This window comes from Drosophila guanche, unplaced genomic scaffold (assembly GCF_900245975.1).
Source record: "Drosophila guanche unplaced genomic scaffold, DGUA_6, whole genome shotgun sequence".
NCBI lineage: Eukaryota > Metazoa > Arthropoda > Insecta > Diptera > Drosophilidae > Drosophila > Drosophila guanche.
The window spans coordinates 800705-813500 of NW_022995757.1; the positions used below are offsets into that span (position 1 = coordinate 800705).

Sequence of the window (12796 nt, forward strand, 5' to 3'; positions counted from 1 at the left end):
ATCGATGGTTGTCGTCTGTCAGCTGCTATCCAACTATATCTATATATATACATATATCTTTTTTTTCTGTTTGATTTTTGTTTTGTTTGTTACTTTGCCTCATTTTGTACATAGCGTTATATTAAAGTAGTGGATATACCATTAATATATCAAGTAATTACGTTACGATTTACGATCATTATAGTCGGAACACGCGGTTGCCTTGCATTAGATATTTCAGAGAAATATTTATCAAACACACCCACACACACCCACACACACACACAAACAACTAACTACTTAAGAAGACATTTAACTAACTATATCTCTACTCTACATCCTACGTATATCTATCGATTGATCTTTTTAACATAGGCACAGAGATTGTGACATACGAAAATGAATTGAATACAAAACAAAAGCAAAACAACTTGAAAACTCCTTACATTTAAGGTGTAATAATTTTTTTTTTGTATGCAATAACTGAATTTACTAAATATCTAATTAAAAAAGAAATATGTGTATGTGTATATGTATGTACATTGTCATATAATGTTAAAATCGTGAGTTATTTCGCTTTCTCTCGCTCTCTGTCTGTTTGGTCATTTCTTTCTCTCTCCCTCCCTCGTCTCACGCCAACAGCAGCAGCGGCACCAAATGCTCTATAAACCATGCCTTGGAAATGGCCAAATGATCGCCCTCGATGCCCAGAAACTGCAGCTTGCCCTTCCTCAGCATACGGTCCAGGCCAAGCTGAAACAACACGAGGCAGAAAATCAGTTGGAAAAATATAAAAATAGATCTGAAATGCAAGCTCACATCTTTGTAGACTTTGCTCTCGTTGAAGGGCTGAATGACCTGATCCTGGCCGGATGTATAGAACTGAAACCATTGCGAATCCTTTGGCTGAACAATTGTGTCATTGAGAAACTTGACCATAACGAATCTGAAGTGGAGGGAGAGGGAAGACAGTGGCTAGAATGTACGGGCTTTCTTCTAACTCACTTTTTCAGCTTGTTGAGGTTCTCGATGTAGTTCTCGTTCAGATACAATTCATTGTTGATGTCAGCCAGGAAGGTGCTGCCTAGACGATAGTGGTTCTCGTGCAGCGGATCGTGCCAGTATGTGGCCTGCACCAGTTCGTCCTGCACCCATCTGCCGGAAGAGTATCAAAAGAGATTAGCTAAAGAGATCACAAGTATGTGGTGTGCAACGGCACTCACTCCTCGTAGGCGGCCTCGTTGAGCAGGCGGCTTAGGTACTCGCATGAGGTGGCTGTCAGTGTGGGGCATTTGGGCAGGCCAAAGACGCCCTGATGCTGGCCGCCCAGCGTGATCAGCGTGCGCATGGGTGGTTCGGGACAGCGCTGGGCCACCGCTCGCAGAAATTGGCCGCCCTGCGAGAAGCCGATGGCGTTGTAGCCCTTGGCCAGGCGCTCGTCCTGTGCCAAATGCTTGCAGACATACTCAACCTGTTCGTTGGGATGCACGAAGAAGCCACTCTCGTAGTCCAGCACCACATTGCCGCCGATCTTCAGCGAACGGACATAAGTCCCATTCGTGTGCTCCTCAATTAGCTTCTTGATTGACCCCAAACTGAAGGGCAAGCAACAAGTGTCGCCCATACCATGCCATAGCACCACGGGCAGCACTGTCGTGGCCCCGCTCGTTCCACCTGCGCTCGCACTCCAAATCAGGTAGCCCAATGACAGGATAATAGCAGCAGACAACATTTTTGCGGCACGAAAAAGTTTCTGTTTATTTCTGTTGTTGCAGCTGAAATATACCGCCTTACCCTCAGAAATATACCGAAATATACCGCCGTAACTTTGCTGACTTTAAGGCCTAGTATATACTGTATGGTTAGTTACTTAGATCCGAAGAAATTCTCTGCTGAAATGAAACCGATAAGACCCTTTTTCGAGTAAAAACTGTTTGTTGTCACGCAGTTAGAGTTAAGTACTCAGCTGCGCTAAAATGTTGGTAGACAGCCAGTGTTATATATTTCTCTCGATGCCCAGTATGAGCAAAGTGGGCAAAGTGCATGCTCGGTGGGTGCACTGTTTGAGTTTGCTGATAAAAAAAAAATCTGTTAAGAATTCAAAGCAGTCAGGATTATTATCGTAGTATTGTTGGAGAGCTTTTAAGGAGCTTGGAGGAACACAACGCATGCAGAAAGTACCGCTTTATTGAATAGGTACGTTCGGGCGGGAAAGCTTGAGCTTGAGGCTATTAAAAAGACAAAAGAGGAACAAATTATTATGGATAAATGGGAATAAGTATATAAAATTTAATTTTTTTAAATTTACTTGTACGCCAGAGGCGTCATGTTGCCAAGAAATGTTTTAATTTGTATTCCTTTTCGTGGCCAAGTACTGATGCACCAATCCAAAAAGGCTGCAGAAATTCTTCTCAGACTTTCTCAAAGAATACTCACTTGATGGCTTTTGGAGTTATATTTTCAACCTACGACCCTTCTTGTTTCTTTCCTGCAGATATGAGTTTGTTGATTGTCCTCCTCCTCCGTTAATACCAGTTAATACCTCCTCCGCAGTAAACCTCACACACACAAACACACACCCAAGCATCTCCTTTGGCATTTTCATAGCATACTTCTTGGGTCTAGGGTATCCTAAGGGTTTCAGGGAGCCGACAAGTTTAATCTGCTTGGATATGGCAATGTGTATAAATTATATATTTTGGAAGTTTTGGTGCCCTTGCCGTTTGGTGCGCGTTCAATTACTTGAATTGTTTTATATTTTCTTTTACAATCCTTGACCTTCCCAACTGTTTTAATCTTACACAACTCATACACGTTTTATCCGTGCACTCTATTTCCGGCGGACGATTCGAAGAACACATTTCAGCGCTCCCAAACATTCCATATGGAACTCCTTTGAATTCCTTTGGAAATCTTCAAATAAGCTTTATAACCTTTACCTATAGAGTCGAATGCAATTCGCATACTTCTAATTTATCTTCTCATCGTTTTTGGACTTTCGTTTCAGTACTTGACATTTTGTTGCTATTTTAAAGTCGTATTTAGTCTGTTTGACACGTTGCACGTTTGAGGATGGACGCAGAAAGGCTCACAGTTGACCCAGGAACACGGACCTCGACTTGAAGATACCCGGTTAAGCCGGATCAATGTATGTACCCATAATGGAAGGATAAATCGTTGCGTTACTATGACCATAAAGTAGCTAGAGATCTGTTTTTGGTTTATTTTAGACTGCTCTTTTATTGCTAAACAAAAACAATTGAAAGAAAAGGAAACAGATTTAAATCAGTGGATAAAATGCACATTAAATGTCCGATATATACACTGCCATATGCTTTGTGGGTATCTAGAGCACGCCATTGTCTGGCGCCACCCCCGCTGGCCCCACAGCCAGTCCTGAGCCCTGCTGCTGCTGCTGTTGCTGCTGCTGCTGCTGCTGTTGTTGGAGTTTACTGCTCTGCGAGAAGTCGATGCAGGCACCCGAGGTGAGATCAATCTCCTCAGAGTCTGAGCCATCGGAGCCGTCGTCGGAGTTGCTGGCCAGGGCAGCCATCCCGCCCAGATCCATGCCGTGCGCGGGCGCCTTGTACAACTTCAATTCCGTATAGGTTTTGGACAGCTTGTCCTGGCTATGGGCATGCCCCTGCACAGGCTGCTGCTGTTGCTGTTGCTGCTGCTGCTGCTGCTGGAATGCCGGATGCATCATGGTAAAGTTGGCAGCATCCGCGCTGGAGCTTAGGTCGCTGCTCACGTGGGAGTCCTTGCCGGCGGATAGATTCTCTGCCGTTTGGCTTGGCGGACGGTTGCTACCACCACCTGACTGCGCCCCTGCACCGGCCAAGACGGGGGGCGTGCCCAGGCTGAGGCATCGCATACGCCAGGCATCCTGGAGCAGCTGCAGTCGTGCCTGCTTTCGCCATTTGGCTCGACGGTTCTGGAACCACACCTGAGAGATCAATGGGAGGAATGGTCGGGGGTTAATACAAAAAAAAAAAAGCTCTGTAATTAAGTAAGTCTATGCAAAGCGGGAATCCCTCAGTGTATTTCGATTTCAAAGTCTCTGCATGAAATAAATGGTCGACTCCTTCGAATTGCTGATAAACTGGACTCTGATAACTCTTTGCTTGATCTATCATTTATGCTGCATTTATTCGGATTATTGGGTTTAAAATTCACCTGAACACGCGCCTCGCTGAGACTGATCCTCAGGGCCACCTCCTCGCGCAGAAATACATCGGGGTAGTGGGTCTTCTGGAAGAGGGCTTCCAGCTCCTGCAGCTGCTGCGGCGTGAATGTGGTCCGGTTACGGCGCTGCCGCCTCCGCCCGAACATGTATTCTGTGAGCAGATCGCCGGGCAGCGGCGATATGAATGGTCCAGCCATAGTCGAGAGATTTGATCAGTTACTTTCTTCTTTTTGGGTTTTTTTCTGATTGTAAATTGTAGATTTTGTTTCCAATATTGTGGAATTTGGATTTTTGATGGGTTCACAAACGCGGCACACAGGTGAAAAAAATTGGAAGCGAATACGCGCAGTTATTCAAATCTCCCGCCAGTGGGCGTCACAACAACAACAACAACGAACAAAAAAAAACGGTAACGGTAATTAATTTGTTGGTAATTTGCAGGAGAGATGTGTATTCTGTTCGAAGTTTGGCCAGCGACTGTGGAAATGCAGTCGGCGGTCTGTGGCTTTTATGAAGCGGCGAATGGCAGCATCAGCAGCAGCAGCAGAGCAGAGGCAGCGGCAGGACTTTAGCTAATCTTTGTGTGTGTGTGGCTGGGTGAGTGGGTGCGCTGGTGCGCCTGCGACTCGCATTTGTAGTTGTGTTAATTAAGAGAGCTTCTTCCCTCGAGCCCCTTTTGCCACAACTAATTATATTTGCCATCCCTCTCGCTCTGTACATCTCTGTCTTGTCTCGTGAAACACTTCTTCATATATGAAAACTAATTAGAGTGGCACTTTCTCTCTCTCTCTCTCTCTTTTGCCTCTTCTTCACCTGTGCCAATTAAAATGCGTTTAACGGTACTGCTTCAATGGAATTAACACTTGGGCCTCAGCTCTCTCTCGCTCTCCAGCTCTAGCTCTCTCTCCACACCACCGCCCACATCGGCACTGCTGTCTCCCTCTAGCCTCGGACACGCTGCGCAGCCTCCGAATCATAAGCTCGCTCCATTCGTTCTCTTGCTCTTTCGTTCGTGCGAGTTCGGCTGCTGCTCTGCTCTTGTTTCTGTGACTGCGTCGGGGGTTTATTGTTTTCTCGTTTTGACTTCGTTAAAATTACGGCACAAGCACAAAAACCTCATAAGCGTTGTTCCTCTAACTGTGCATGTGCCTGTGTGTGTGTGTGTTTATGTGGGCGTGGGAGAAGAGGGAAAGTTCTATGTGCAGAGCACGTCGTGATGTTCCATTAGATGAGTCTTATATCCTGCACCGTGTCCTTAGGTCTTTTTGGAAACTTAACAAAGTAGAGGCACAGTTTTTGCACAAAGTCTTGCCTACTTTTTGTAGAAAATAAACTTTAACAGAAACCATTTGGTTTCCCATCCCAAATAAGATCCCGAAAAGAAACACAGAAATCGACAGGATGACTGTTTTAAAGCGAGTTAAATAAAGTGTCAAGTGTCAAGTGATATTGGTTGCATCACAACTTTAATTTCTGACGATAATTCTGAGTTGTATTTAACGAGTTTATCGCCCAAAGATATAGGATAAAACTACCCGACAAAATGCAACTAATTGTTTCCTCAAAGAACCGACTTTTTCTGATAGATTTGGGGCATTACAATATTTTTCATCGAGCTTTGTTTTTCTTTTCTATGGATAAATGTTTCTTTGAAGAATTTTTCAAAGTGTGTTCTTTTTTTTCTTGAGCTCATTTTCAGAGGCTTTTTTCATACATCTGCTTTTAAAGAGCTTTGCCATTCTGAAAATGATCCACGGATGTAGGAAAATATTTTTGTTTTAGTATGTGTCCCTTCTGTGCTGCAAATGATGCTAAAAGTGGTGAAGCAACTCTAAGCGCGTCTCACAGCGTTCCTCCTCATTTCTTATCCCATTACGTACATCCATATAAATATGTATTGCCCCACTGTGCTGCCTTCACCAGCTCCCAGACTTGCCTTTGTGTTAGCAATGTTGTACCTGTGAATAATAAAATTCAAATCACTTAATGCTACAAGCTGAGAAAGAGAGCGAGCGAGAGAGAGATGGGAAGAGAGAGACAGGCTTCGCCGCTGTCGTCGGCAGCAGAACAATGAGGCAACACCCTGTGGCACAGAGGTGGGGAGTGGCACCCCAGGAACGGGGTGGGGAGTGGGCATAAGAAAATGAGGTTGCCACCACAGCTGATGATGATTATGATGTCGATGTTGCACCAACAGCGGCAGCAACAGCAACAGCAACAGCAGCGGAGGGAGCAGCGAAACAATGCAAGCACATCCTTGTCTCTTTTTCTCTGTCTGTGTGTCTTTCTCTCTCTGTGTCTGTGTGTTTGCCTGTTTGTGTATGTTAAACAAATGAAGGGATGTAATTTTCTCATTTGCATTTGCATTGTATTGTGTTGTGTCGTGTTGTGCTCAGGTCCCCATGCCACCAACTGCCACCTGCCACTGGCTCNNNNCTGCCACACGTTTTTCCGTTTTACTTTTTGCGCTGCGCTTGCGCTGGAAATTATATTTATTTATTATTTATGAAGAATAGGCGTGGCACTCCTTCCCCCCTCGCATACAAACACCCCCTACCTCGCACCACCCACCACCCACCACCACCTTCGCTTCGCTGTGTTTTTGTGTGCGCTTTATTTCATTTTCATTTGCTTCGTTTTTGCGCTGAAGCCAATCATAAGCGAGACCAGATGATGTCCTTGTCTCAGTGTGTGTGTGTGTGTGTGTGTGTGTGTCTTTGTGTGGGTGGATGGGTGTATGTGTGAGAGGGTTGACCAGGGATAACAAGTGGAACGGGAGCGGGGGTGCTGACAGGCGTTGACGAGCGACCAAAGAGCGTTGACAGCTCCATTGAAATTATGAAAAAAGGATTAGAAAAACTTCAAATTTCTGGATAACAACTTAGGGATATCCCAGGATGAATTTTGGATGTGAAATTAAGAATATTCTACTACTAAGATTTGTATTTGTACTAGTAGGATAAACAAAAAAATTCTACAAGATTTCCACTTGGAAAACTCAAAATACGTTTAGAAGCGCCTAAGCGTCTGCAATGAAAAATATATCTCATGTATGTGTGACATATACATATGTATACGGGTATTGATAGATCATTTTCAGAGTCTCTGGATGGTAAATATCAGATATGAAAAAAATGTATGTATAATTCATTAGTTTTACGGAAATAGTTCAATGAAAACTGGAATTATATTTATTTTTCTGAATTATTTATTGCAGTTTGCTCACCCTAGCATACTCTATTCAAAGACAATAACAATCCGATTCCATATAACCGAACTCCAACTTTATTTTACAAACATATCTGAAGGAAAGCTTAATGATATTGCGCTCATTATAACCGGCACTCGAAAAGTTTAGGGATATATATTCTCGAAGTTGATGTGTGGGATGTTTCCGACCCCAAAAAGTATACACAGACCTATAATCTTGTTCAGCATAAAAGGTATAAAAGTAGAGTCGCGGTAACTGCAGCGACTCACAACGTTTCCTCTCGCTTTTCGCCTATAAAATAGGGCTTCTAAACCTATTTTATTACTTTTTATATTTTATCATACAATGGGAAAGACTTATAACTGCAGGCGGTATTATTTTTTACCCCCTTGTTGCACTTCCTTTTGGAGTGCTGCTATTGGGACACATTTTGGGTACAGTCTGCAGTTTGTAAGCATATAAAACATATTTATATTAAATGCTTACGAATTAAAACAAAGTATTATTGTTGGTTGTGACAGTTCCCCCCAGGCCCCCTCCACTTTGGACGTGAGTCTTTGCTTGCATCAGTGCCGCCTTGTTGTTGGTTTTTCTGTTGTTCTTTGCTCTCGCTTTCTGGCTTTCCCTCAGCGCCATTTTTAATTTTGTAATTTGATGCTGTCTCTCTGTTGCTGTTGTTGTTGTTGGAATTCATTAGGCAACGCGTTTTGCACCTGAGCATGGGAGTGGGGAAACACTGGATGGTGGATCAGTACATGCATCCCAACGGCTGCTTAAGCCACCCACTCTTCCCCGCTCTGTTCTCCATTATTTTCCATGCCCATTCCATCCTCCACCTCTTTATGCTCTCTCGCTCGCTCGCTCGCTGTGTGCACGAGTATGTGTGGGTCCATTGTTTTGTCGCGCTGATTGGTCTTTCACTAGCTTCCTGTACAAGTAAGTATATGTGTATGTGTATGTGTGTGTATGTCTGCGCCTGTGTGTGCTCCATTGTTTAAGCCCCGTCTCGCTCTAGCATTTTGCTGCCGTTGTTAATTATTTATTTTAGCGCGCTCTTCCTCTGCCTTCTGCTCTTTATTACCTCGAGTCCCCTGCCCCCTGCCCATTGTTGCTTTTTTATTTAACATTTTTTGATTTAATATGCCTCCCTGGGCCCGAAATACAAAACAAAATGGCGTCCACTGGGTACCAGCAGGTGCATAATCATAGTCAGCCACAGCCACAGCCCAAAAGAAGGCAATAGTTTTGTTGTTGCTGCAATTGAAATGCATCCAAGAAACATCGTATCATAATCTTACTCGTATTTGTGGTAAGTTTGTTCATCACATCGCGACCGATGCACACATTTATGTGACACAAAACTTAACTTATTTTCAGAGCGATTCAAGCATTACCATTGCTGGACTTATCTAAGAGTTGTATAATTAATCATGTAATACATATAAATAAAATAAATAATATAAATATACCCTATTTACTCTTCGAGTAACTCTCTTTAACCGATTCTATTTACTTCTATTTACAAATTCTCACAAGCTCTCTCGCTGTCTTCCAGCTTCCAGAGATTTGCAAGACTTGGTTCATGTTCTGCAGGCTCTGCAGTCTCAAATTTCTGACCAGATAGAGGCTGCACCTGATTATCCATTATCCATTACTGCAACCTCATCAGAGAGTGAAAGATCCAGACACACATATCATCGAGTTTCTCATAAACTTTACAATCTCCCCGAGAAATTCTATCTTGGAGATTTATTTGTAATGCGGATGGATATCTATTCCACTGATGGCTGCTCCCGAACTTATCCTTACAATCGTTCCTTGTCGTTCAAGCGACAACAAAAAAAGCAAACAATGCAATTTTGCTGTGTCGTGGCTTTTGTGGGAGAATGATTGTCGCGTCAAAAAGATTTTTGTTAAGTGGGCAGTGGGATGTGGGGACTGGTGGTGGTCTGTTCTGTTCTGATGTTGTTCTGCCGCCAAAGATGCTAGTTAATTGGAATTTTTAATTATGATTTGTCAATGCAATGGGGAAAAAAGGCGAAACAAAAAGGAAAAGAAAGGAAAGGAAGGGAAGGGAAAACAAAGCAGAGCGCACCAAGCCCAACTCAAAATATTTCGCATATCCTGGCACGGTGGCACGCATAAAACTAGGCGGCCGAGCACAACCATCGTTATGCATTTTCTGTTTTGCTTTTTTTCCTGCATCTCTGTTGCATTTTGTAATCATTTTAATTGCCCCAATAATGAGTACTCTGTGCCTGTGCCTCCTGCCTCTTGGCACCAGTCTCGCTTATGAAAATCATTAAGTTAATTAAATTTTTTTGCACGCGCCCAAATGCAACAACACGAGCGGGACAGAAACAGAAACATAAACATAAACATAAACACTGAGGGAGAGGGTAAAAAAAAAATAAAGAGGAGCAAAGGAAAAACACAAAAATTATAATCAGCGCCACACAAAAGCACACGGTGATGCTGCCAGAGTAATGCTCGGGCTTTTTGGATGGGGGATGGCGAATCTGCCTGTGGGTGGCAGTGGCAATGTGGCGGTGTCGGTGGAGGCGTGGTCTAGGCGCCTCGAAAATGAAAAAAAGCGGAAACGGGATGAGAGAAGATTTTTTCTCATAATACTAATTGCATAGTCACAATGTCATTTTCCGACCGGTGAGCGGTGGTGGGGAAGGAAGCCGGGAATGAGCCGCGCCACTGAGCCAGGGTTGCCGCCATGTCATGGGCTGTCTGTCAGTGGAGAAACGAGATGAAATGAGATGAGAATGGGTGAATGGTGAAATAAGAGAATGGCTGGAGGAGATGAAACTGAATTTATGCTGCAAATGCAGCCAAGCAAAAGCAACAACAACAACGACAACAGCGGCAGCGCCAACGCCAACTCGCTGAGGCACGGATTGCATTGCACAAAAGAAAATGAGTTGGAAAAGAAAGTAATTAAAAAAAAAAAAACAACACATCAAGCACAGCAAGAGCGACAGGAACAACAAATGCGGCTGAGGTAAAGGAGAGAAGATAATGTGGAAGGAAGCGGGCCAAGACGAAGTGAAGGTGCGCTCCCGCGAAATAAGATTAGCTTTAGAATGGAAAAACTACACATTAAAATAGAAAAGAAGGAAGGAAATTACGATCGAATTGGTACGACTTGATAGCGCAGTCATAAATGTCGAAATGTCGAACAAGAACAAGTGGAAATTAAACAAAAGATCACACGGAAATGTTACCGAATGAAGGCAAGAAACAATTGATGATCCCTTGATCATTGAGCCACATGCTTATTCTGTGCAAAGTACCTTGGAACCACATGACAAACATTGGATGCTAGACACCCAGTCAGGAATACGTCGCCTTTCGTTGTCTTCTGCTGTTGTGGGGGGGGTCATTGTCATTGTCACTGTCATGGTTTCGGGCAAAGGAAAATTAAAATGCATTAACACAACGCAGCGATGTGGGCAAATGTTAACATTGAGCGCTAATTTTGGCATTGCCACATGTCGCCGCTGCAGTAGGATACGACCTGGGGAATCGTCATCGGATGTGTTCGTTGGATGTTTGTGGTTGGAATTTGGTAGAGCATGAGGAATATGCATATCCCTTTTCCTGTCCGGCACTTTTTCACTCATCAATGTGTCCGGAAGAAATAACACATTTTCAATTCATTTTGGCAAAATCAATTTTGTAAATTATAATGCACAAAAGAACAAAACACAACGCAACACAGCACAGCATAGAAGTGCGCACAAATAAATTCTATATCTATATAAATCTCTTTACTTTTTTGCTCTTGCTGTTGCTGTTGCTGTTGCTGCATCCTTTGTTGGCCTTTGGGGTCTCAATGGGAATATACTCGTGGAGCGCCGCAGCGATCCAGGATTCCAAAGGCAGGGCAGCAGCAGGACGCACAGAGACGCTGGATTCCATAGCTGCATCAATTATATTGATTGCATTTGCATTGCAACATTCCCTGCCCTGCACTGCCCTGCACTGCACACAGCCCTGACATGCTGCATCGGAAAAGTGCAATAATGCAAATGCATTTTGTTGGCAGTTTTGATTTTGATTTTCAATTTTCAATTTTCGATTGAGTGTGCCGATGTGCCGAATTTTATTGGCCAAAACAAAAATTTGCCTCGCTGCCAGCTTGCCACTTGCCGTCCGCCTGTCCGCCTCACACGAAAAACTGTTTAATTAAATTAGCAACTGGCCCACACTTATTTTATTCATAGATTATTGAACCCTTTGCACCCTATGGGTCCTGTGGTGGCGTTTGTATAATGCCTTGACCGCATCGCAGGTGCCTGCAAGTTCCTTGATTCTTGTCTATCTTTGAAGACATGCATTGGGTCGGACTTGATCAATGTGGAATTTGTCTTTAAGCACACAAATTTCTATGGTAAAACCATAAACCAACTCTGAATTATTTCTGGCAGATCAGAATCTTGTTGAACAAAAATCTATGTTTTTTCCCCGCTCGACCCTTTCTGGGCCCCGCCCCGTTTCTGACACTTCTGTCCTTCTGTTTATCCTCTGGTCCGCCTGTCGCTTACTCGTCTCGCAAGTTTTTCGTCATGAGACAATGAACAGCGACAGAATTTTTCATTGTTTACCGCGAGTTGAGGCCATAAAACTACTAAACAAAACAGCCACGCCTACACCACCACCTCAAAGCACGATGGAAGCCAGCCACCCAGCCAGCCAGCCAGCCAGCTACCCAGCCTGCCAGCAACCACCCAACAGCAGCACCACATCTCTACATTGTTGGATCTAGCTGTTGGCTACACGATGGGCATTCTACCGTTCGCTTTGATTCATTTGCATGAGTGTATTTGTGGAATCCAGCTTCATTTCGGAGGAATGCCCGTCGTCTGTGAAGGATTCATCGGTGGATTGAGTGTCATTTTAATACCGATTCTTGGATGGAATGGCATCCGGGAAAAGTCTGTCGTGTAAGAGCAGCTTAGCCCACACACGAGACCAGCATTTTTCAGGCAGCAGGCAGGCGGCTCGGAAAATGCAGTCAAGCAAATGGACGCGCCTGCTCCTCCTCCTCAATGGTGGTTTAAGGAGGGGATAGTGGCAGGGAGGGAGCTCTGGGCGGGGTGGAGGGGAAAGTAAGATGGCTGCGGCAAAAATTAATCAAAACATTGCATAAAGGCAGCAAAAATAATAACAATAACAATGTAGAGCGACGTCAGGGAGAGATAGAGAGAGAGAGCGACATAGATGTTGGTTGACAGGCGAAAAACCCCACTGCAACACCCCCTCCACCGCATCCCTCCGCATGCCATGGCAGTGTGGCAACAGCATTGTGATGATGATGATGATGCCACTGACACAAAAGCAGCAAACAACTGTCGACAAGGATCTCATTTGTTATACTGATTATGTTGGCGCCTTCCAATGAGAGACAG

At 44.0% G+C, this 12796-nt stretch overlaps 2 protein-coding genes across 2 annotated transcripts; both read right to left on the reverse strand.

Annotated features, from left to right (window-relative positions):
* Positions 1-51: 51 nt before the first annotated feature.
* LOC117590309 (palmitoyl-protein thioesterase 1) lies at positions 52-1726 on the reverse strand. Its single transcript, XM_034282795.1, has 4 exons — positions 1203-1726; positions 985-1134; positions 799-925; positions 52-732 (listed from the first exon to the last, which is right to left on the reverse strand). Exons 1-4 carry the CDS (start codon positions 1709-1711, stop codon positions 610-612), a joined length of 909 nt encoding a protein of 302 aa, XP_034138686.1. The 5' UTR covers positions 1712-1726; the 3' UTR covers positions 52-609.
* Positions 1727-3204: 1478 nt separating this feature from the next.
* LOC117590312 (diencephalon/mesencephalon homeobox protein 1-A) lies at positions 3205-4648 on the reverse strand. Its single transcript, XM_034282800.1, has 2 exons — positions 4156-4648; positions 3205-3925 (listed from the first exon to the last, which is right to left on the reverse strand). The coding sequence occupies exons 1-2, from the start codon at positions 4360-4362 to the stop codon at positions 3326-3328; spliced, it is 807 nt and encodes a 268-aa protein (XP_034138691.1). The 5' UTR covers positions 4363-4648; the 3' UTR covers positions 3205-3325.
* Positions 4649-12796: the final 8148 nt, after the last annotated feature.

Excerpts from the sequence above, each read along its gene's own strand:
- LOC117590309 (XM_034282795.1), bottom strand. The coding sequence starts at position 1,711 with ATGTTGTCTGCTGCTATTATCCTGTCATTGGGCTACCTGATTTGGAGT. Across the intron at positions 926-984 it reads AACCTCAACAAGCTGAAAAA|ATTCGTTATGGTCAAGTTTC; the intron begins GTGAGTTAGAAG and ends CCTCCACTTCAG. Across the intron at positions 733-798 it reads AGAGCAAAGTCTACAAAGAT|CTTGGCCTGGACCGTATGCT; the intron begins GTGAGCTTGCAT and ends GTGTTGTTTCAG.
- LOC117590312 (XM_034282800.1), bottom strand. The coding sequence starts at position 4,362 with ATGGCTGGACCATTCATATCGCCGCTGCCCGGCGATCTGCTCACAGAA. Across the intron at positions 3,926-4,155 it reads TCAGCGAGGCGCGTGTTCAG|GTGTGGTTCCAGAACCGTCG; the intron begins GTGAATTTTAAA and ends TTGATCTCTCAG.